This window comes from Pleurodeles waltl, chromosome 5 (assembly GCF_031143425.1).
Source record: "Pleurodeles waltl isolate 20211129_DDA chromosome 5, aPleWal1.hap1.20221129, whole genome shotgun sequence".
Lineage (NCBI taxonomy): Eukaryota > Metazoa > Chordata > Amphibia > Caudata > Salamandridae > Pleurodeles > Pleurodeles waltl.
The window spans coordinates 650069302-650095185 of record NC_090444.1 but is presented as its reverse complement, the minus strand read 5'-3'; the positions used below and the strand labels follow the sequence as shown (position 1 = coordinate 650095185).

Below are 25884 nucleotides of genomic sequence, written 5' to 3'. Positions count from 1 at the left end.
TGTCAACTTCTTTGAAGTGCCCTCTCGTTGTTCCTGTCCTTTGTCACAGCAACAGTATGCCAAACCAGGAACTGCAGCAATTCTGACTGACCCACAACACAAGCTAAGGGAGTAATCAGGGGAATCACACCAGTCAGCCTCCAATGAAATAGGCTTCACAAAGGTTTATAATCTAAGCCCTCTATTATGATGCCCTATTCCTACAGTGCTAACCTTATCAGACCCATCTCTGCCAATAGTGAGCCCCACAGATCAGTAATTCTTTTTGAATCAAAGAGAACTTTGATGTACACAGACAAAGAAGCTGTCTTCCCCTCCTCCAGTGTATGTATTTCCACCCCAGCTTTCAAGAATGCACCAATCCATATCTCCTGTCTGAGCTGCAGTCCTCACCTCCAACCATCCTTTCCAGGGCATGGGCTTCCAAAACAGAACCCACAGGTTGCCATGTTATGTACTATGCACAGGCACACATGCAAGCATCCTGCAGGGCACAGCGCTATATATAGTCAACATGTAGGCTAAGGGTGAGTTACGTACACAGCAGTGGAACTTTACATGAGTGAGCAGGTAGGTACTACTCCAACGACACAGGTAAAAAAGACCTGTTCACAATACAGGTTATTACCAAACAAGTAAGCTGTCACCACCATGCTTATGACAGCATGAGGCAGGCCGAGGTTATGGCGCACACACACACACAGGACCAGTGTTTGCCCATGACCAAAATTCACAACCATGGGTTCAAATATCCATGCAGATGTGGCACTAAAGATAAGGGTGCACGTCCGTGCAACGCTGGGGACTTTTCCTTCCCATCAGGTTATACTTCAAGAGCTAAGAACTTGCAATAGTCACAATGAGTATATGTGCACCTTTTTGTATTGTGGATTAACTTCTGGGTCCACAAATCTAGTGGTACTGACTTATCAATATGATACCATACTGAAAGGAACCCACGAAAAAATGCACTTGGGGGAACCACAAGCTTACAAAATGGCTGTAAAACACTCTACAGGGACAATGAGATAAAACATCAGAATAGCATTTTTCAATGCTGAACAATATATGCCTGCTGTGATCTTTAGAACTTAAGATGTCATGTGTGCAGGTTATGATGAAAATAAATAATTTTGCTATTTCCAAGCCATCTGGATAGGACCAGTGGGAATGTAAAAAAGAACATCTACTGGCCAAGAAAAATAAACAGAAGGTTGCTTCAGAATGGCCTTGACCGAGTCTTTTTATCTGAAGTTCACTGGCTGCATCAAATATGGTACAGGTACCACAAATCTGATCATCATATTGATATAATTATCAATAGTTTTATTTAAAGGAGAACTAGGAGAACTAAGATGTAAAGTGATATCTTTATCAGATGTGTAGAAAATGTAATTAGATAGTAAAAAGCCAAGGACTCCCTTAACCTTAATTTGGTCTATCAAATAGCAAAAACGTGTTTTTTTCAAATTAACTCATTTAAAGCTCTAGATCCATACCAATATTGGTATAGAATAGAAAAACAGTTTTAAGCTTGTACTCCATATTCAGAAAGGCTACTACAGTGCAGGCGGACTATTGAATCACCATCCTGTGTTGTGAGGCCATAACCTACTGACTGCAGCATATATTTTATAAGGTGAGCATGGGGACCAGAATCAGTCAAAATAAGAAATGGCTTTAGAAGAGGTGTTTGAGCACCTTAAGTCAACATACTATGCCCATGAGTGATACAGAATCATAATTGTTAGTGAAGGGAGGTAATACAAAATGTGTCATTGGTTAAAATATTTAGGAGATTATAAAATGTTAATGGCTTACCGATGGAAATGAGGAAAAAGATCCAGGAAGAGTGTCCTTAATTCATCTTTACTAATCTCACCACTCTTGTCCTATAAAAATAAATTTTACTTTTAAAAAAACAACCTCTTAATCCCCAGTATTTCATATAAAAAAAAAACCTATTCACAAAATATAAATGTAGTAAGGTTTAACAAGACACAAACAGGGGAAGCATGCTGGTTGGCATTCTTTTGGTTTAGCCACGTCTCTTTGTCAAAGACAAATAACGGTGGAGGAGTGAAATCCTTCCCCTTGCCTACAGCAGCGGCAACTACAAAAGGCATGCAAAATGTCCAATATAATTACAAGAGGTATTCCCAAATCATTTTCACTTACATTTATAAGAAAGCCACAAACAAATGTGCCATTGCACTGCAAGGAAACACAAATTACCTGTTGCACAGAATTATGACAGAACTAGCAACACTGCAAAATGGGACCGCATCATCGGGGTTAAACCAAAGGGAAAGGTTTTGTGAAACATATAAAGCACTTGAAAGGTAATGCGTTTCTGTTACAGAGAAACTCACCTTATCATAAAATTCAAACTTTTTCTTTGCTTCAGTTATTTGTTTAGGAGATAACTCCTAGAATAAAATCAGATTGACAATGTAAGTAGGGGCGAACACAATTTCATTCATTTCAGGTTCAATGAACACATAATTTTCACGGGAAAAGTACAGGGACTCTAGTGAAAAAACAAGTGTAACAGTCTCTGAACAGAAGAGCAACTACTCTACAAATCTAGGTGGTGTTGTCATACATATCACAGTATTAGAAGATTCCAGGGACCAAAGAATCAATGGTGAGAAAATCACACGGTCACTCACTGTTTGTCAATGAGTATATTTAAACAAACACTGACAAGAGAATATATATAATGTTTTAAAGTGATAATCTTTTATGCACCAAGTGTGATCATGTGTTTAGGTGAGTGTTGTGTTGTCAGACGGAGGTCACGTTACTGCTGTTATGATTTGGCACCATAGTAATGAGGCGTGGGGATAAAAACTGTATTGTAGTGGTAGAGATGATGGTGGAATGGTATGATACTTGGTATTGTGGCACCATGGAGAGGGCATGGGGTGAAGTGAGGGCGCTGGTGCACTGCTTGATGTGATACGGAGATGGTGGATTGGGTGTAAGAATAGTGGTTGCGCTTGTTTACTGCAATAGAGGGAAACTGTAAAGCAGTGACAGAGTAACATGAGTTGGTGTGGTAATGCAATGCAGGAGTGTTGCATCTCTGTGCCGTACAGTGTTGTTTGGGTGGTTGTGCAGCAGTGGGGCGACAGTGCAGTGTAGCAGTGGTATGGCAATGCTGTGAGGCAAGAGATATGCTGGGGAAGATCAGTGTTCGTACTCAGAGACGGGGAGGTACTGTGGTGAAAAAAGCTAGTGTATTAGCTTTACTTGGCAGTGTGGTGGTGTGAAGCAATGAACTGACTGGCATTTACTTCAGGTATAGGATAGTGAAGTGCACAGCTGGGAATGAAGAGATTGGTTACACAGTGGAAGAATAGTGTTTTCAGGTAATAGTTCAGTAGTAGGGTGGGTTTTGCAGAAGTGAGGTTGTCAGTGCAATAGGCGACCAAGCATTGTGTGGTGAATTTGACAGTGTAGGCATGAACATATTCTTTCCCCAGCATCCTAGACATGACGTTTTTCAAAAACATGCCATGATTAAAAAATACTCCCAACTTTGCTATTATTCCCTTAAGCATGACACCAATATGATCAATGAAGAGTGCTGTAGAAACAGTCATTCACCGCTATTGCTACAATCAGAAAGCCCTGGTCATAAATTGATGAGAAATGTAATTTAATTTTCTCCACAGAACAGTCATTTTACGTTCCTTTAGGACACAGGTCTTCAACCTGGGGGACAGGCCCCCATAAGGGGGGCCTCAAGTGTTCCCGGGGGGACGCCAGGATCTGGCCAAAAGAAGCATTATACAGATAACAGGGCTTTGTTTTAAGCAGAAACATGTTATTTCATTTTTAAAAAGGTAACAGTACTTAACTACAATGTTTTAAGTAAGTCTAGACATATTGAATCATTGGCATCTTTATAAAATAATTGTAAAAAATTCTGAAGGGGGACCCAATGATTTTTCTTTTTCAACTGGTGGTGGTTGGGGGGGGGGGGGGGGGGAGCATTACAAAGTTTGGAGACCACTGCTTTAGGAAGATTAGTTCAAGATAACTAAAACTACATCAACCAGTCCGAAGATGAAAATAATGTTGCAACTTAAAGTGGACTGCTAATTATTTCCCAGCATTCTCATACGGAAAAAGGCTTAGTCTCGAAAATACAATCATAAATGTTAATTATGCAATTTACCATTAAAAGAGGGGTGAGAGAGAGAGAGAGAGAGAGAGAGAGAGAGAGAGAGAGAGACGAAGAACAGTCCCAGTACCTCAGGAATAGAAGTAGGTTGATCACTCTGTAGCAGAAAGAAATCAAGAGAAAAAATAAATCACTCAAATTACGTAAGTACATGACACATCACGCTATATTAATATGGGTACTATTAATATATAACTTATGTTTTGAAAAAAATAAAAATAAAACGTTATAGTAATTTGAGAAGTTACTATCAATATATACAAATAAGTGTGATAATTTCAGGAGCTCTGGACTTCATAACCTGCATTCTAAATCATGCTACTAACAAATGAAACTGATCGTCAATAAGAGGTTAGCGAGTGCAGAAGCAAGCCATCAGTCCAGAAATTAAGGGTTTATGAGTAGACTCATTTCAATCTTAATGCAGGAAGTCCCTTAAAGTGTGTGGAGCCCAGCCTCCCACACATTAAATTAGATCCTTTGGTGCTACAATGGAAAGGAGGAGGCTGCCAACCATTCGACATTAGCCTCCATCACATGGGAGACTGAACAAAATAAACAACTGTTGAGATGAGTCGTTTCTTATAAGGGTACTAGGCAGATAACTTTTAGTATACGGTGAGTAGCCATACACAAAATGCTCCCCATTCTTAGCTGTGGTAACTCCACAATATGGCAGACCACACTAAATTGAAATGTGTTCTATGGCATGCGGCAAATAAGATATGAGGACAACACATAAGGATGATTTAATATATGCAAATCACAGGATGTCAAGCGCTCATTAAAGTATGACATTCATATGCTGATTTACATGCTCATGTAAGGTATAAGAAGGTGGTGTGATCAGCTGACTCAATACTGCCCTCTCCCTTCTCAGAAGTAAGATTATTTCAACATAACTTGGTAAAAAGAAGCAGCCGAGCACAATACCTCGCTTATAATCAAAAAGCAAGTACACTCCTATACACCGTCAATGGCAAAAAATCTCACCTTTGCATATAACAGGTGCAACTGATTTTCCGGGACCATTCTCAATATCATCACATGCAAAGCCTGGCTCAGCAATGAGAGAGTGATGCCATTCCAGAGGCCGCTTCCCCTTTACCAGACATCTTATCCGCTAACAGACAGATAACGAAACTTTAAACAAGGGTGTCTAGCATGGTGCTAGTCCAGAACGCCCAAAGGCACGTGTCCTTTGCAAGTGTGCCTTACGAAATAATGGTAACAAGCAACTGGACAGTGAGAAGGTTTAGTGCTGGTGCAGCTCAGCACAAACCATTACCAAACTGCAATGGTTAAACAATGAAAACTCATTAGTTGGCAAACTGACTATTTGGTGCCTGAGGTCTTAGACTTTGGCTGTATGTGCAAATTATTAAAGAAACTCATTATAAATGCATTTTAAACAGAGAAATGGAAAAGATTTGTCCATTATCCGTTGCACTGACATAAGGCATTGACAGCCTATTCTTCTTTAGGAGTACATCTAGCCACTGTAGCGTCTTGTCTACAAAACAGGGAACACCAGTCTATCTTCAAAATACCCATCTTTATGGAAAGCCCCAAAAAGGTTATACCCCCAAGAACGCCACCAGTCTCTCCATAGGATCTGAACGATGTCTTCACTTGACTTAAGCTGCTGCCCTCTTGTCCACTACAGTTCCTTTCCTGGAAAGTGGCCTTTCTCATTGTCATCACTTCCGTTTACAGGGTAAGTGGACTGCAAGCTCTAACAATTCAGGAGTAATTTTTCCCAAGAACACAAGCCCCGGGTTCTCCTTTGGTCCCACCCTTGCTTTATGCCTGAGGTTAACTTCCCATGTTAATCAAGCTATTGATTGACCCTCTTCTTACCTAAACTAAAACGGTTTGCAGTACATGCCTTATGCACTTTAGAAGTTAAGAGGCTTTATTTATTACACTGATCTTACTACATTTATTGTGAAAACCAAGCAACTCAATGGTTCTTTTTTGGCCAACCTCACTTGGGAAATCAATTACAAAAACAGACCTTGCTAGATTAGGTGGGTTGCCAAATGTATTCAAATTTGCTATGCCAAAGCCAAACAAACACTACACTGCCTATGGTATATTCAGCTTGCAAAAAGGGAACCACAATGGCTTCCTAGGTAAGATTCACCTTGAAGACATCAGTAAAACTGTGATTATAGTCTACTATTCACACATTTACTAAGCATTACAGAACATTACTGTGTTGACACCCATACCAAACAAGAAGCCGAAGTCAGATAAACTGTACTTAAAACTATGTTCCAAACAATTTCTGTTGAAGATTGTAAGTAACTGTATTACAGAAATGAGTACTCTTTTTCAGTTTATAGATAGCATGGGATGCACAGCAGCAGATGTTACAAACAAAAAAAGTTACTTCCCTGTAAACCCACAGTTTTGCAGCTTTTAATGATGTAGATTTACATGTGCCCTCCCACCTCACCGGTTTTGAGCTTACTGTGAGACATCCGACAATCACTGTTCTTAATGAATATCTACAGCACACATTGGCATTACTGCTTTGATCTATACACCTTCTTAGTCCTACACAAAGTTGAAAGAACAATCTAGGGTGGAGTCTGTTGTGGTGCAATTTGGGCTTCTGGGGCTTTTGGCAGTTTCCCAAATCAACTCGGAACTGAAACATCTTCATCGAAGAAAAACAACTTGCATCACCCACACCCAACACTATATAACAGGAGTGTGCACAGCATGCAGTCTACAACAGCAGATTCTAGAAACATAAAAATACATACATGTACTTCCAGAAATAATTTTAAAAGTGCTACTATCCAATGGAAAGATATTTGTATTTGACAGAATTTTGATGCACAAATCAAGCCTTCCCTGTGTAGTGTAACAAGAGTAGCATTAAATAAGGGGTCAGGCAGGATGGAAGTTAAATCAAGATCATGGTTCACAGGATCTGAATAAGAAAAGATCATTTTGGGTTTGAAAGATGAAGATGGCTTTGTGACAGAAAATTCCCTACTCCAGCAGCCGACGTCAAAAAGGGAAATCACTGAACTGTCAAGTTACCCATTTTCATGGGAGAGTGGCAAATTTAGTCCAGGTGTTTTCTTTCAATTCATAGACTAAAGAGGGCTACAAATACCACCATTGAATGAAAAATATAAATTGGATTAGCTACTTACTCATGGAACTGGAAAACTTGAAAGTGCTAATACCAGTAGTAAATGTATACTATGCACCAGATGGACAAAGCCTAACACCTAAAGTACTTTAACAAAGAATAAAAAAAAATGTATACATTTGTCAGCATAATTGTTTAGGTACCCCATATTGTTTTTTTACAAGACTTTATTTCCATCAAAGGAAAAAGTTTGCCAGTCTAATGCTCACTAAGGGAGTGCTAGGCCGCTAGTACATTAGAGTTTGTAATGTCAGAGGCTTTAAACATAACAGAATATCATAAAGCATGGCGGTTCATGTAGAAGAGGTAACCACTAATACAAAGCAGTTTGCCTCTTTTCAGTTTCTGCTAAGGAAGTGCAACAAAAACACCTATAGCCACACTTCATGTATTCATTTCGAGACATTGGTTCGGTACTGTAGACCCCAACTTTACAGGCCAGGCTGCACAAGCTTGCCTCAGTGGAATTCATGCTAATCATATATGCTACTCAAAATGACTGTTTAGTAAATTATTTGTAATATACAACGGTTCTATGATGACATTTTATTTTTAAAAATCTACTTCCAAAGAATTATGGGACTGTAGCATTTTAATTTAGTAATAAATAAAAGGTTCAACTCGACTGTGATGTGCCAAGGAGTACTGTAACCAAGCTTACCTCAACACTGGATCCTTTGTCCTTCTGACTACATTGCTTCACCAATTCCAAGAGCAAAGGCGCACCTCTAGCGGCTTCCCCTTCCACAATTCCTAAATCTCGGGCTAGGTTTTGACGATCTTGAGTGTCGTTCAACTAAAGAAAGAAACTTATATGTTAAAGTTGCCCTAATAGGGAAAACAAACACTGCCTTTCCTGTGTGCAATAAACCTAAGCAAAACAAGCACATAGGTATGTATTAAATTATCTACTTTATATGCAAGTGCCCTGTCACCAATGAGCCCAGTTCTGAAGTTGTGTACCGTCCAAACCCTCTTCCATTTACTCCACAGTTAGAAGCAAACCATAAAACAGAATGGGTTTGAGCTGGTTATAATGCCATCTTGTCATGTACTTGAATTTACAATAGTCAACCAATGGATACATATATACATACATAAGCTCATGAAACAAACTACACAACGGGGCTATATACTCACTTAACTACCCACACAGAGAAAAAGATATTACACAGATATTTCACACTTAATTGCAATCAACCCACATACATTTGCAGACAAAGGGATTGATACTGCAAACTAAGAAGAAAGAAATTGGCAAGATTTAAAAAGAGAGGGGCTCAATAAAGGATACTTAGCAGCCAATAAACAAAAGTATTTATAAGTATGGAAGACAGTACTATAGGAGTTCTCTAACCTACTCTCACATGCCTTTCTGAATCAGCTCCTGAGCGTCCAACTCCCCATTGGCCAAAGTGCAAATACGGCACATTTGTTTCTACTTGTGCTAACTACAGATGGGTAGTCCCTGAACATTCCCATTTCACATGCTTTGGAGCCAAATAACAAAAGTATTTAAGACTGTGTAAAAGTGTACTAACAGAGTATACGTTCACATACATCTTATTTGCCTTTGTGAATCAGCCTGCTTTTTGCGCAGCCCTGGGGACTGCCCAATCCTTGGACCCTTTTGAACATACCTGTTAGGAGTGGAGGCTTCACTATGATAAAATAGATGTGTTAAATTTTAGGTACTGAAGGCCTGATTTATGTTATGGTGTACGGTCCATTTCTGTGTCAGGGAGACAGAGTAAGTTAATCTTTTGCACCAATGGAGGTGCTGCTTGCCAAACAGAGATGACCGTTTTTCTCAAAGCTTTGGCAGGAACTGCTGCTACAGTGGTTCCTGCCAATGCTTTTTGAAGTTCGGTGCACGGCTCTGTCAACAGGACAGACCCATATACTAAGTTTTTTTCTTTTTTTACTTTCAAAAAGAAAATCCTGAAAGGGATTTTCATTAATAAAAAAAGAAGAAAACAAATTTGAATGCGCCACTCGTCATGGGACTCCTCTCCCACAGCAAGGGGAGCATTTGGCAGTTTTCAACACCAGGATTTTCCTGGTGGTGACAGGAAGTGAAAACTGACCTCTAATTCCACCAATCTAAATCAGAGCGACGAAATGAGAGGTCTGCCTCAGATGGCCAATACTCTGTCAGAGGTGTTTAATCACAGCAGTAATTAAACATAAGGTCCGTACGCATATAAATTTGGTGGGTAGACCACATCCTTGCAATGAAGTGGCCATACCGCCAAGAAATAAATCAGGGCCTGAGTCTTTACTGAATACTAAAAAGGAACACACTGGGCTTGCTTGTCGTCTGTTTGCCATTTTCACCTTCCATTAAAGCATGGTAGATGTTCGGTCCGCTGTACTACAAGTACATTAGTTAAAGCACTGGACATAGCATTGGAAAGGACATAATGCCACAGTGTCAAATAGTAACCAATACCCAAAATATTAAAGCCCTTAACAGTTTTGGAAGTGCTTTTAGGGAATTTAGGACAGTCTATGCATGTTTAATAATAGTTTTAAAGGTAAACATGCCGATAAAGTACAAGAATCTGGGCCATAAGGCATACTCAGACACCACCAACTTACATCCACACAATGGAAGGAGTTGCATTTAGCTCAATGAGCGCACTAAACGTGCATGAAAGATATGTTTTAATTGCTGCCACGGAGAGGTGTCAGTAAAGATTCACTTGGCAAGCGTAGAGTATTAGTCAAGACTTCGAGCAAAACAGGTAGCAAAAGCTTAGTCTAAGTTTCTTTTCATTGGGATGTTGAGAAGTTTGTCCAGGCATTTCATCATGTCCGACGATATCTGTGTAAATGTTTATGGTTGTGTTTGTCAGCAAGTGGGCTAATGACTGGGTGAGGGTGGATTAACTGGTGTGATGGAGTATATTGATGTGAGTGCTGGTAGTATGAACGGCACTGTGTGTAGTGCATGAAAAGCGTGTGAAAAGCGTGTGAATGAACGTAAAGTGTATATTGCCTTCTCAAGGCTTTAGCTCTCTTCCAGTAGTTATGGGTTTACTATTTTGATAGTGTAATTAGTATTTCATGGTTGACCCTAGCACTACTGGAGGTACTAAAAACCAACTGGCATGAGACTGTACTTTGAGTAATAGATGGTCTCTGGGCAAAATTAGACATTTCTGAAAAGTAGACACTTGGGGAAGCTATGGTGGTGCAGCTTCTTTGGATTCCATGCAGTTTTCTTACTCACAATGCCCTTAAAACGTGAAACTTTGGCAAAAATCACTAATTTTACTAATATATCTGCGACAGAAATTTCCCGAACCTGCAAGGATCCACGCATTTCCTTCCACCCAGCAATTCCACACATCTCTTGATAAAGACTGTATGGATCGACCTAACACCAGTGAAATAAAAGGCCCCAAACCGCATGAGGAAACATCAACAATAAGGGTAGCTGTGGTATTGGCCTGGGATCAGCGGCCACCCAGGGAAGCCTCCCAAATCCAGACATTTTTAAAAGCTAAACACTCTGGGCAGTCTAGGCCGTGTGTTCTGTGTGAATCTCACACCATTTTTTTTACCCACAAAACCATGCAACCCTCATTTTTTTTTTTTATAAAATCACACATTTTTCTTCCAATTCTGTGACAAAATGTTCTAGAATCTGCAGGTATTCACAAAATTCCTATCACTCAGCCTTCCCATACTTAGCCTAATAAAATGCTATCCCACTTGTATGGCTGCTCCCAGTGCATGTAGTGTTTTAGGCCCTTTCTGGTCAGAGGCAGTGGCCCCACCCATAGAAGTGGAGTACTGTTTTTAAATCAGGAAACATGTGGGAACACAGAATACTAGGACATATGTTATTACCAATTGGATATATATGTATTTGTGACTTCCAAATGAAAGACAGTGTACAAGAAAGACAACATTATGAAAAACGCTCTCAATCACAATAGTGTGACTATCCACAAATTCAGATGTGTACAAAAAAACAAAAAAACTTCCTAAAACTCAATATCTTGTGCAAATTTCAGAAATACATAAGTTTCCTTGATACTGATTTTCATTCTTTATGTTTTACTACAGGAATTGCTGTATAGGCATTACACAAAGAAAACTCATTGGAAGATGCAGCTCAGTTGTTGGCTATGGGTATCATATGTATGAAGAACCTACAAACCCTATATATCCCTGCACTCAGAAGAGTCCATCAGACTTAATGGTATACTGCTTTTGTAAATCAGCAACCATGAGAAACAAAATTACAGTTTAAGACATTGGCACCAGAGGCTATTTTTCCCAGTCAGTTTCTATATTTTTTATTCCAACAATTAGGTGCTTTGGAAAACCTTGAAAGATCTACACAAATGACCCCTTCCTGCATTTAGCCTCTTTTACAGAAATGTACAGCTTTCTGGGACGACCCGTTGGTTTGACATCCTTTTCCATCAAAAGCTTCAATTAGGCAGAGACCACAAAATTAGAAAAACTGCACTATCATTTAGGAAAATCCAAACAGTGTCAAAAATATATTTTTAGATAAAACTCTGCTTGTTCTCGCCACTTGAAAGATGGTAATCTTAGCACAGCAAACCTTTAGTTTTTGCCTTTTTTTTTTTTTAAGAAAAGAAATGCTTTTGTGTACATCACTTTTCTTTCCATTTTCCCCCCAAAAAACCCAAATGTAGCTGCAATGTGGTTCTTTTCTTCTTGCCATTCAGGTGTACGCTCCTGTACCCACAGGATTTTGGAAAAAAAAAAAAAAGACACAAATTTGGCATTGATATCTGCTGTGGGAAAAAACGTATGCAGATTAAAGCGCTAATTACCCCAAACATTCAAACAAGGGCTTAGCAACAGTGAAAGATATGGGGTGAGTGGTTGAGTTGCCAAGGTGCTAGAGATTTTCAACCCAACTATGTTACCAATCTGTTCCTTAGAAGCTGCCAGACTGATGCAGTCTTCTATCGAATGGCGTGGCAATGCCCAGCGCTGCATCATGCGTACAAAACAGTGGTTGAAATAGTCTCAGAGATAGGGAATCAGCACTTGCCCCGTACATCACAGATGTGTCTGAGGACTAATGCAGAAACCCTAAAACAACAAGCCAAGTAGATTCAAAGATCTAGCCCTTATACTTTTCAGATCTTGCAATGAGATGGTGAGATGTTATGGAAAGCCTGTGCGGCATCCAATGCAGCACAACTGCTGTGATTACTCAGACTCAAAAAGGGGGTGGGGGGGAGGGATGGGGGTCAGGGGGATCAATTGGATTAATTTGGGATGTGTATGATAAGTAGAAACAAAGAATGATACTGGCGACACTAAATTCTGCAGTGGTAATATTCCACTCTGTTTATGATAGCCTAGTAGAGGTCAAACCTTAGAACGCCGTGGCACTAGGAAGCTGTGGGTACAAATGCTGCAACTAAATATGATAATCACTTGCTAAGGTATGGAAATCAAAAATGATAAATGATAGTAGATACTTTAGCTTACTAGAGTATGTTGATGTGAATTCTACGGGAGTACTATCCACCCCCACTCCACACCAACCTTGGCTTGTACCAGTAATGTCGCTCATCGGTGGCAGAAAAGTACTATTTGATGTAACTGTAAACCACACCAATTTTGTTCAGATGCGAACACATGCCCTCTAAGTTGCACTTGTTATAAACTAGAAAATAAATTGTAATTTAAAAACAAAAAAACCCTATGGTGCCCATTTGTTTTTACCATCAATTATGAATATATTTTTTTTTCTACATCTTCAAGTAGGCAGTGATTTTTGCAATTCTTCACTTTTAAGGACAACTGAAGGCTTATTTCTACGATGGAATATTGTATTAATATGGATACCATGTGATGCACCAGGCACTATTTGCTCAGAGAATAACACAGCTCATTTTCTTCTGCAAAAAACAACTCTGCACAGGCTCGTACAAGCACAAATAGCAAGCAATGCAAATCTAAAAAAATAATAATTTTAAAAACATACCGTGTTTGTTTCAGGCTGAAACACTGCAAGTGTGAAATCAAGGTTAAAGAACTGAAGGTATTCTGTGACCAGACTGGAAACTAGGCGACCTGTAAAATAAAAATACAATCTACAGTAACCTTTCAAATTAATGACCCCTCCTTTCCACAATGCTATGGTTCAGGCACTCCAATTTGAACTGCTTATTGTTTATGTAATTGTGAGTTATGATGACAAAATGTCAGCATACTGTTGATGAGCAGGGGCAGGCTGCAGCACACAAGTTGCAAGGATGGCTAGTACAGTTGTTTTGGCTTGATTTCACACATATTTTGTTAAGGTATTAAAGATAATAAGCTTTGGGAAAGCCAAGTGGTCTGGACTTAGTGTGCAGTGTGGGAAAGTGCCCCTTTTGGGGAGAAAAATTTAAAGTCGACATGGCATCCCTCCCAGGGTGCCATGCCCACAAACCACAGCCACAGGTGCACTATACCAGAGGTGAGGGCATAGCTGCATGAGCAATGTCCCTACAGTGTGGCCATATGGAGTACATGGGCTGGGAGTCTGTCATTACAAACTCAACAGCTCCTTGATGGCTTCACTGAAGATTGTAAAGTTTGGAATCAACCTTCTCAGCTCAATAGACCCACACTTTTGCCAGTGTTAGATTTATTGACAAATGCACACAGAGGGCATCTTGGTGATGCTCCCTGTATTTCACCCAAACCTATAGTGTAAGGCTGACCTGTCAGTGCCAACCTGCCACTAGCAGACATTTCTGAACCCCTAGGGTGAGAGCCTCTGTGCTCTCTGAGATCAGGAACAAAACCAGCTCTGGGTGGAGGTGCTTCACACCACCCCCTTGCAGGAACTGCAACACCTCGCGGTGAGCATCAAAGGCTCACGCCTCTTGTTACTGTGCTCCAGGGCACTCCATCTAGTAGAGATGCGCCCCCCTGGACCAAACCTCACTTTTGGCGGCAGGTCTGGTGGTTAAATTTGGAAACACAAAAAGGCGTGACTACTGCAGCTGGGACCACCCCCCTTGGGTGTCCAGATCTGATGTGACCCTCCTTGCAAAATCTTCTATCTTGCTTTGGAGGAGAGTAGCCAATAGGGATAGCTATGTGCCCCGCTCCCCAAAGGGAGTGGGCACAGGAAAGGTGTAGTCACCCTCAGGGACAGAAGCCATTAGCTACTGCCCTCTGACCCCTGAAACGCCAGTAAATCTAGTAATTAGGGGCACCCCTGAACCTTGCTCTTCAGATTCCTGGTGACCTAAAGAAGAAAAATGACTGAAGAGCCGCACCAGCAAAGACTCTAGACTTGGCCCTAGCCCCACCAGCCTGTCTGCACCTTCAAGAATCCTGCTACAAGATGACAACTCATCCTCCAGGACTAGCATCCTCTACAAACCCCCAGAGGACTGCTGCCTACCCAAGGACCAAGATCTTCTGATGAAAGCGGCCCGGCCCACAATGAAATATCCAACAAGGTTTCCAGAACCGCCATGGATCCACAAGCCCTGCCCATTCTGCACCTGACACCCACGGTCCGAATCCAGGTGGCCTACCAGTCCAGAGAAGGTTCCCAGGCAATTTTGGCTTCAAGTCCACCCTGGGTTAACCCTGCCTGACCAACACGACAACGCCTGCAGCCTAAATCTGTAGGACCAATCCCCCCCCCCGCCGCCGCCCGGATCCAATGAAGATTCCTGATGCCCAAAGGTACCCCTGCACCAGCAGCCCCTTGGCCTTGGGGCATTTGACAGACAGTACAGCAAAGTCCAACAGGCTCCTCTCCTACTTGTCCCCCATTGAAAAGCATTGGGCATCAGAAGCTGTGTTTGCAACCTGCACCCAGCCGCCCTTGTGACGCTGAGGGTGTGTGTTTGGTGCTGACCTGTGGCTCTCCGGTGTTTACTGAAACCCCTGAAGTGTGTGCCCTGAAGTCACGGGTACTTACCTGCAAACTGTTTCTTTCCAAGTGCCCCCATTCTCCATAGGATTCCATCAAAATCCCAACACCAAATTTGAACTTTGCACTCAGCCAGCCCTGTGTTGCTGGTGGTGCGCTTTTGGGGTCAACTTGAAACTTGACCTGTGGACATCCTAACCCCGAAGACTTGGATTGTAAGTCGAGTACGTAAATGTAAACTGCGTTAACACTTTTTCTCCCCCAGGACTGCATTGCTTCTTATGAGAAATTGCACAGTCTACTTTTAAAATTGCAAAGTATTATTTACTTGTAAAGGTTTTATCTGCAAAACCTAAACCAAATGCATTTGAGATATAAGCTTGATACAAACTTACAACTGTACTTACCTGCAACAAAGATCCTCATGGTGCTAGAAAAAAGTAAAGTATACTTTTGCTGTATAAAAACACTGGCCTGGAATTAGTCATTGAGTGTGTGCCTCATTTCTCGACTGTGTGTGTACAACAAATGGTTTGCACTACCTTCTGATAAGCCTAACTGCTCGACCACACTACCACAAAAGAGAGCATTAGTATTATCTACGTTTGCCTCGGTTAAGTCTCTGTGGATCCACTGGACTCTGTGCAAACTATACCTCGTTTGGGTATAGTGTATACAGAGCCTGTTTCCAACATTCAGCTTACAATATTAGATAAAAACACAAGGAAGAGAGCAAGCAGGAGTGCACAAAAAGGACGACAGCTGCAAAGTAGTTTTCATGTACTTCAATGCAAACACTTAAGTGGAAGCCAAGTTTATAAGCAAACGGCCAATAGCATTAGGTGAGAGATGAATATTTCACTAGGCTGAGCTAAGCCGTGACTGAAACTTTCAAAACAAAGGCTGAAAAAGGCTCGTCAATGAAAGCCAATGACTGAAAAAGGAAGACCCAAGCCCACCCTTTGTATATTGTAAGCAATAACGCTATGTCACAACTACACTTTCAAACCCAAGGCATATAAGTGATATTCAGTGTCCAAATACAAATGTAACATCCTTTGTATGTTATTCTGTGGAAGTGATACAATTTCATGATATATATAAAACACCTTTCACTTCTGAAGCTCAAAAAGTAAATGCTTCAATATCTGTCAAATACGTGAAGCTGGCTTGGTGGAGGAACACTTCTATTTTCTAACGCCAAATATTTTATTCCAGGTTTGACAAATCAAGTGAACAGCTCCGTAATGAGAATTATGCACTCGAACAGTGATGGCAGGAGGAGCATTAAACAGAAATAGAGGCCCAGAAGTCGTGCTTCCCTTGGAAAGTGGATGAGCTTGGGTTATCTGAGCTGGCCCAAAATAAAACAGTTTTCATTCATGGTTCAACTAGGTGTATTAAAGTTTTGTAACAGATGCCTGCCTATAACCACCAGCAGGCAGGGGTTAGAGAAAATGTTAGCTTATGAGGAAGGTTTTAAATAATTAAGTGACTCACAAAGGGTTTTTAACTCTGTGCCTTCATTGAAAGGCAATATAATATGTTCAAGGCTACTGCGTGTTAATGATAAATGAACTGCATCATGGTGTTAGAATATGCTCAAATGATTTAGTAAGTGTGATTGGCTTAATGATAAAAAAAAATTGTGAGTACTGCCGAGATTGTGCATTCTAAATATTCCTTTAGCTTACTACGATTATTAACAATACATTTAGCTCCATTCCCATAAATTGTCAATTCTATCTTGCACCCATTACACACACAGATATATATATATAATTTAAAAAAAAATGGTGTACGGCAAAGCAGTGTGCCGGCATAACCAAGAAACTACAATCAAGACTACATACAATCCAGATTGCAGCAGCCGGGCTCGCCCTGGATATCCCCAGACACAGCCACATCTCCTCCTACCTCAGAGACCTACACTGGCTCACAAGTGCATCACATAGGAACTACTGATCCAGACCTACAAGACAACATAGGACCGGCATATCTCAACCACTGCCTCGCCTTCTACGTACCCAACAGTCAACTCCGTTTGTCCCAGTTCGCCCTTGCGGACGTTCCCAATATTCAGAAAAACACAACAGGAGGAAGATCCTTCTCCTACCTCGCAACCCTGACATGGAACACACTACCTCTCAGACTCACACAGACCACATAATTGAAACAGTACAGGAAGGACTTCAAGACCTGGCTCTTCGATTGAGCAGCACACCCACGAACAGCACTTTAGGATCCCGTAGGTGATTAGCCATGCTTTACAAATTACTGAATATTTATTTATATATACACATATATGTATATCTCTACATACATATATACAGAACATCATATAACCCAGGACAATCTACTTTATCTGCATTTTTCATTTCCAAGTGTGACCTGGATGTGTGATTTCACTATATGTTGCTGGTATCGTGTACATCTAGTATTCTATGTCAGGACCTGAGGCGAGTATTATGCTTTCTTTCTTCGTCTTTATTTCAACAGCAGCCATATCAGAATCTGAAAAGACCACATTCCTCATGAACAACAGGCAAAAGGTCAATCAAATAAAACAGCCAATCAGAATGCCCCTCAGTCCACAATAGGTCATTGTAACAGAGTGACCACAGAATTCACGGACAAGGCAAGCCAAACGACAAGGAACTCTTCGTGTTACCCGGGGGCACCACTAGGAGCTCACGAGACGGAAGCGAGGAGTGCTTCCAGGGGAAGGCGGGGAGAAAGGAGGCAGAGCAGAACAGAAGCAGGACGTGGGGAGAAAAAGGAGACTAAGAAAACGAGGGATCCGAAAAGAAAGAACCTGCCAGCACCCTCCAGGACGACACGGTTTCCCGGAGCTAGGAAGAAGCGAGACCCAGCGTGAAGGACCTCGAGCCAGAGAAAAGCCTGTCTGAGAGCGAAGACGGGGAGCAAGCACTGACAGAAGCCGTACTGCCGAAAGGACGAGAAACTGCTCTAAGACCGAGCCACGCTCCTGGAGGAGCGTACCTACACAAGGTACAATCGTATTTCAGGTGGGGCACAATGATTACCCGAAACAAACAAGGGAGGGACGCGAGTGGGGAAGAGAAAAGGAGCGGAGAAAAAAAAACAAAAAAATAAAAGGAGAAGTCTCACAGCAACTTAGAGAGCACGGTGGTGAAGCAGGATGACCATGCACGTTCAGCAAACATAGTGACCCTGTACCTGTGGTTGAAGGTCTTCATTCTTCTCTCACGAGTACCCCTACTTCCCTTTTTTCTACATCTAGAAGTAATGGAAGGAAATCTAGAGAGGGAAGAAGAAGCAATCTAACTATCCCGTTGTCGTCTTTTCTTACATAAGGAAGCCTGCAACAGTGGTGTCAGAAGTGGGATTTTGTCAGAAAATCCCTTAGGGGTTTCTGATAACAACCATACAACAATAATAACGATGGAGGACCCGATACGTCAGTTGTCGGAGGGTCAGAGACACCTACAGCTGGTGATGGAGGACCAAACGAAAACGTCCCAAAGAGACAGGGAACAGTTACAGGTAGCAATGAATAGACAAGCTATGATAATAGCTAATAACCAATTAGTCCATGAAACCACTATTCAGAGGCTAACAGGGCCGATAGCCAGCACCAAAGTCCACCCAAACGTACTGAGTTTGGTCTTACAGAAATATCAGGCTGGGGAGAACCCTGATGCATTTTTAACAAATTTCGAAAGGGTAACCATGTCGGCCACTTGGCCCAAGGAGCAGTGGGGACTATACATAGCCCCACTTTTAAAGGGTGAATTGCAGACGGCAAATCCTGGAGGAACCACACCCTACAAGGAGATAAACTGAACGATCCTAGAGAGACTTGGATATAATGAGGAACATTATAGGCTGAAATTCTGAAAAGAGAAGTGAGGAAGCCACGTCAATCCAATAGGCCCTGTTCTACCGAGTCCACCAGAAGAAACCACAAAGGAGGAACTGATTAGTAAAATACTACTGGAACAGAATCTGGAAGTCCTTCCAACCTCCACTCAACAATGGATCCGACAACATCCCAAGGTTACAGTACAAGAGGCGTTTCAGCTAGGTAGTGCTTTTCACCAGACAAGCGAGGGTAGAGTTTACTCGTCTCGAGGACCTCTATTACTTTCATCTGGAGAAAGAGCTAGCTCCCGGAAACCACTGCAGAGGTGGGTTCTAGAACCCCTCAGAGTACCACAACAGCCAGGAAAGAATCCAATCAACCAACCACAGTGTTGTACTTATGCGGTGTGAGAGAACAGGGCTGACTGCAGAGGCCCCCTAACTTTTTGCCCCCATTTTCCACTTTTTGCTGGTGTTTTCCTGACTCTGATGGTGCCAAAAGGACATTTGGAGCAACCCAGCAACACCCTCACATCCTGCAAACCCAGACAATTAGGTGCCCCTTTGATTAGATTAGGAGGGGGCAGGAGAAGGGTGTGTGTAGGATTTTTAGCCACACCAGTGGGTGGGATCAGCCAGATGTAACCTCCAAAAATCACTTTCAGCCATGATGGATTTTTGAGGAATGTTGCTCCCTGGGATTGATTTTTGCCACACTTCCCAGGAAGTGGTCATCACAGGAGGAAGGACCCTGCACCTGACTGGAGAACCAGGACCCCCCCCCCCTGTTTTCACCCAGGAGCAGGGATAAAACTGGCAGACCTGCACCCACACCTCAAATCCCTATCAGATTCCAACAAGGAAGAACTACAGGAGAAGGACTGCCCTGCTGGACCCCTGACCTGGACACTGTACTCTGGAGGACTGCACCAGCTGCACACTTGGGCTTCACCACTAAAAGGACTTTACCTGTCTTCTACTGCTTCAAGAAGGGACTCCCTGTTTGCTACAGGTACAAAGGAGCTGCCCAGAGTCCCCTGCATCAAGTGCTTCAAGCTGAGCCCAGCTGACCAGAGTCCAGTGGCCATTTGAGGATTCTGACCAGGTGCATTCTGGGAATTGTAGTCCCAACTCCCAAGGAGCAACTCAGAGCTTCTGGAACCTTGGATCAAGTTGTGGACACTTCAAGGACAGAAAAGGGACCTCTGGAAGAAGATCCAGAAGTTTGGAAACGTTTGGAGCAACTCCATAAGTTGAAGAGGTGCAATGTGGGAGTTGTAGTCCCAGACCCCAAGAGGCCCATTAGAGCCTCTGAACCCTTGGCTGGTGCTGTGGACCACTTTTCTGAATCAAACACTTCTGAAAGTAAGTGTGACAGTGTTACCTCGTGGGTGGCCTGGACTCTGGACCTTGGACCTTTTTTTAACTCTGAGCGCTAGTTGCTTCTGTGCGCTAGAAAGCATCAATTCTTTAAAAAATAATATCTCCGGTTCCCCTTATCCAATTTTATTTGTTTTGGTGTCATTTTAAAGATAAAAATATAATCTATATTTATAAATTGATGTGGGATTTTGAAACTGTTTCCTGTGTTTTAATTACTGTTTTGTGATATGTGAATGCTTTCCGCTTTCTCTCCTAAGTTCAGCGTTGTCGCTCGTTGCCAAGCTACCAAGGGTTGAGCTAGGTTTAATTTACTGAGACCTAACTGGACCTAAGTGGAGGTTAGTGGCCTACTGCTAAGTGTAGGTACTTACCTGCCCTTACCAATAATCCATTTTCCAACATGCGTAATGGGGACATATTGCTCGAAACTCCCCTCAGACTCAAAATCATGAACCTATAGAAGCAGGCTGGGCAAAAGGGAAAGTGTTATGCACCAACAGGGGAACATCCAAATATGTGCTAGGAGTAAAAGTGGATGGGCAATCCGCAAATGCCTTGATAGATTCAGGGTGTCGACAGTCTGTGGTTAGGGCACAGACAGAGTCTGTCCCAAACAGTGGAAGAAGGGTGAAAAGATAGCCATCACGTGTCCAAGGGGAAACCAAAACCTAACCCATAGCACAGGTGGAGGTGGAGTGGGGAGGACCTAGTGAGTTCCTTACTGTAGGTGGTGTACCCGATTTAATCGAGGATATGATTATAGGGAGGGACTATGGCGGCTTCTCTCTCCTACTCAACAAAGTAATTAGTCAGGAGAATGCCACACGTTGATTGACTGAAGCCCCCTTTCATGGGGAAGAGGTGGAAACTGGTAAGGAAAGTAGGACAATGAGTCAAAGAAAAGGGCAAATAAGAAGCAGTTTAGAATGTCTTTTCTGCCACCTATTCTTTCTTTCTCTTCTACAGCCTCCAATGACGCTACTTTCCTGGGGATCTTTCAGGCCTGTCAAAGGGAAGATCCGACCCTTAGAAACAGCTGGGCACAGGTCATCACAGAGGTCCTAGAAAAGGTAGGAATATTTTTTTTCCTCAAAAGGGGGATTATTATACAGGAGCGTCAAAGGTCCCACACACCCAACTAGTAGTCCCTACTTGGTATAGATCCCAAGTCCTACGTCTGGCTCACAGTCAGACAGGGGGGGGGGCGGGGTCAGGGGGGTGGGGACGACAGGAACATTATAGTCGGGAAAAGACAGACTTATCTTCTGAGCCGTTTTTATTAGCCTGGTGTCTATGCAGACATTCAAAAATTCTGTGCTAATTGCACCCAATGTCAACTAACCAATACTTCCCAGGACCCAAAAGCCCTGTTACTATTGCTTCCAAGAATCGATATCCCCTTCTCTAGAGTGGGTATGGATCTAGTAGGACCCTTACTCCCGTCCTCCCGAGGTTATCAATACATTTTAGCACTGATCGATTATGCCACCCGATTCCTGGAAGCTGTACCCCTTAAAAACATGACCACCAAGTGGTGGCACAAGCTATGATTGACTTCTTTAGAGTAGGTTATCCCAGGGGGTTACTGACTTATCAGAGTACTCCTTTTATGTCAAAATTAATGCATCAGATATGTACCCTCCTGGGTATCGAACAGCTAAAAACGTCTGTCTACCATCCTTAGACCGACGGCCTTGTAGAAAGGTACAACATGACAATCAAATCCCTCTTAAAGAAAACAATTTCTGACTCAGGCCAAGATTAGGACAGGAAACTACCCCTTGTTTTATATGCTATCTGAACCCATGTACAGTCTTCCATTAGCCATAGTCCATTCAAATTGGTCTTTGGACAATAACCAAGAACTCTTTTAGATATGACTGTGGAGCAGTGGGAGGAGGAAGAAGACAAAGGCAAGGGCTTGTTAGAATATGCCTACAACCTTAGAGAAAATCTACACTTTGTGGGCAGAAGTATGAAAAGATATGGAAGCAGCTCAAAAGAAACAAAAACAATGCTATGATACCCAAAGCAAACTAAGGGAACGCCGCGTGGGCAGTAAAGGTCTTCATTTTACTCCCCACCTTAGAGAATAAACTTCTCGCAAAATGGCAAGGGCCCTATGCGGTTACAGAAAGGGTAACCCCTGTCACTGACAAGGTGGCTGTTTAACATGTTGGAAAAGTAGAGCAAATATACCACATTAATTTGCTGAAAGAATGGAAGGAACCAGAAACAAACACCTCAACAGCCGCAGCAGTGTCACTTATAACCAACAGTCACCCTATTGACCTACATCTATCACCCCCAAGTGTAGAGAAAGAGGAAAGTATGGCAGAAATTAATAGTACACTCACTGAACAACAGAGAACACAAGTACAGGAGTTGTTAGACCAGAACAGAACCAGTTTTTCCTCTGTCCCAGGATATACAGCGCCAGGAAAACATGTACGCCTAAAACTGTATCAAAGTCGAGGCCAGACAAAAAGCCGTAGAAGAAGAGGTTCAAAAGATGTTAGAAGCTAAGTCTGTAAGTCCCTGGTGTTCCCCCATAGTATCAGTCCCGAAGACGAATGGCTCGATCAGATTTTGCATAGACTTCTACCAACTAAACTCCATTTATATGTTTGATATGTACCCTATGCCATGGGTAGATGAAATGACTGAATGATTAGGATTGGCCAAATACCTCACCACATTTGATCTCACAAAAGGTTTTTGGCAAATTACTTTGCCCCCTAGGGATTGTGAGAAAACCACTTTTGCTACACCATCTGTTCTCTATCATTTCAGGGTTTTGCCTTTTGGACTACACAGAGCCCCTGCTACGTTCCAAAGGTTAATGGACCACTTACTTAGGGTCCATGGAAATCATGCTGCTGCTTACCTTGACGATATTGTCATTTTTAGCCCGACATGGGACTCATACCTCCAACATTTACGAGTGGTTCTTATGACAATCCAGGCGCAGGGTTGAATGCAAACCCCACTAAATGTCAGGTAGCACAGGAGTCCATTCGATATCTAGGGTACAACATCAAAAATGGTGCTATCACACCGCAGGCAGACAAAGTAAAGGCAATTAAGGTAATCCCAGAACCCACCACAAAGAATCAAATTCAATCTTTTTTAGGATTAGTTGGATATTACCGTAGCTTCATTCCACAATTTTCAGACAAAGCAGCCACTCTTACTGATCTATTACAGTACAAAAGGCCTAATAAAATACCATGTCTAACAACCTCACAAAGAAAGAGCTTCAACGTTCAAGGACTTTTCAGAAACCCTATGTCTTGCAAACAGATACCTCTAACCTAGGATTTGGGGCTGTCTTACTACAACCTGATGCCTCAAGTGATCTACACCAAGTGGGATAAATAAGCCGGAAACTGCTGTCCCGAGAACAGAACTATCCAACCATAGAGGAGTGTTTATTCATCAAATGGGCGATTGAGGCTCTCCAGTATTATCTACTAGGTCAGTCCTTCATGGTCCTCACTGATCACGCCCCTTTGACATGGCTTTCCCGCAATAAAGACACTAACACCAGAATATCATGTTTGTTTCTTAGCCTTACAACCCTTCTCCTTTCAGACCATCCATCTTCTGGGTAAGAAACAAGTTACTGCCGACTTCCTTTCCCGGACTCCTGGTCCCTCGTGGCCCGATTGGCTATGCCTGGATTGGAAGTCATGTAACTCACGGAGAAGGCCAGCCACACGGCGAGGTACTCTGTGTTCCCCAGGGGCACAAGGAGGAGTGCTTCCGGGGGAAGATGAGAAAAGAGGCAGAGGAGAAAGGACGCAGGATGTGGGGAGAAAAGGAGATGAAGAAGACGAGGGATCCGAAAAGCAAGAACCTGTCAGCACCCACCAGGACGATGTGGTTTCTGGGAGACGGGAAGAAGCGAGACCCAACTGGAAGGACCCCGAGCCAGAGGAAACCCTGTCCGAGAGGGAAGACGGGGAGCAAGCACCGACAGAAGCTGCAACACTGAGAGGGCGAGAAATTGCTCTAAGACCGAGCCACTCTTCTGGAGGAGCGTGCCTATACAATTTACAGTCATATTTCAGGAGGGAAACAGGATTAAGGGAAGAGAGAAGGTAAAAAAAAAAAAAAAGAGGGGGGTCCTCACAGCAACTTAGAGAGCACGGTGGTGAAGCATGTTGACAATGCACATTGAGCAACCCTAGAGACCCTGTACCTGTGGCTGAAGGTCTTCCTTTTCTCACGAGCACCCCGACTTCCTTTTTTTCTTTTTCTTTTTTTAAACATTTGAGCCGAACTCGCCCTGACAGAATGTATGTCCCTCTTTCTCCCAAGGTGGGCTTACCCCAGGACAAGAATCCAGCAGAAGAAAATCCAGAAGTACTGCAAGGGAATCTAGAGAGGGAAGTCGGACATAAAACTGGGCCTCCCTACCAGGGGATTGGGAAGAACAAGAGAACTCACTAAGAATAAGAAAGAAGAAGCAATCTAACTATCCAGTTGTCATCTCTTCTTATAAAGGGAACCTTGCAAGCGCCATCTTCGACCATCCTTCGTCCTCTTTCTTCGCAGCAATCAGATAAGTCCCTTCTTAATTACACTTTAGTGCATAAGTGCCTGGTTTAGGCACCCCGATTGTTGGTGCTTGGGTCCCAAATACACCTTCCTTTTCAGGTTTGCCACTGCAGGAGCGTTCACTCTTCTACACGATGTTGCTATTACACATCGGGGCTGCGCGGTATTCAGACCGCTGGGTGTCAGCCACACTATATCTTGTGGCACTCTCTCCCTCATGCACGTCTATGGCCAGTATCTCTCAGCACACCCTTTGAATAGGGAAATTGACTTTGTGTTGATAGACACGGCCTGTTGTCTGTTTCTCTTGCCCCATCAGGCTGGAGTGTTAGGCATCGTGTGGGGTCCTTATTGCCCGCAGTGGCCTGCTGCATTGATGTTTAGCGCTATAGTCGTTTTGATGCCCGCATTTGTAGGTGTCCATATTGAAGGCCAGTGACCTTTTTTGCCAATCTACGCCTGGTGTGAGTCTGTATTTTAGGGCTTAGCCCATAAGGTGTGCATGTTAGCTCTATGTCCGAGACCCTCACCCAGGCTGTAATTATCTTGGGCCTTCATAAGTGCTTTGGTGGGCCTCCCGTCCAAGCATCTGAGCCCAGCCCTACAATGACAGGATCCCCCTCTTACTGTGGTGGCTCCCCACAATAGACAAGTGGTGTGGCTTTGCCTAGATATACCACCCAACAATGCAGGAGATCCATGACTCCTGTTCTGAAGAGGAGGCCATTACCTACCTCCCGATAGACAAACATTTCTGTGGCATAATGGACGCCTCCATTCTTAAGGCTGTCTCAGAAGCAGTGGTGCCGCTGGAGCGCAAACTGTTGATTTGGCAGCACAAAG

General features: G+C 42.7%; 1 protein-coding gene across 6 annotated transcripts in view; it reads right to left on the bottom strand.

The window, feature by feature from the left end:
- CEP43 (centrosomal protein 43) overlaps positions 1–25884 on the bottom strand; it is a 292488-nt gene that overhangs the window by 165999 nt on the left and 100605 nt on the right. For 5 of the 6 annotated variants that reach the window (XM_069234521.1, XM_069234520.1, XM_069234525.1 and 2 more), the window contains exons 5-9: positions 13354–13442; positions 8026–8160; positions 4263–4289; positions 2373–2429; positions 1822–1892 (exon numbers count right to left, since the gene is read on the bottom strand). In XM_069234521.1, the coding sequence (XP_069090622.1) occupies positions 1822–1892; positions 2373–2429; positions 4263–4289; positions 8026–8160; positions 13354–13442 (379 nt within the window). The remainder of the gene's footprint in view (positions 1–1821; positions 1893–2372; positions 2430–4262; positions 4290–8025; positions 8161–13353; positions 13443–25884) is intronic. The other variant, XM_069234523.1, reaches the window with a different exon arrangement.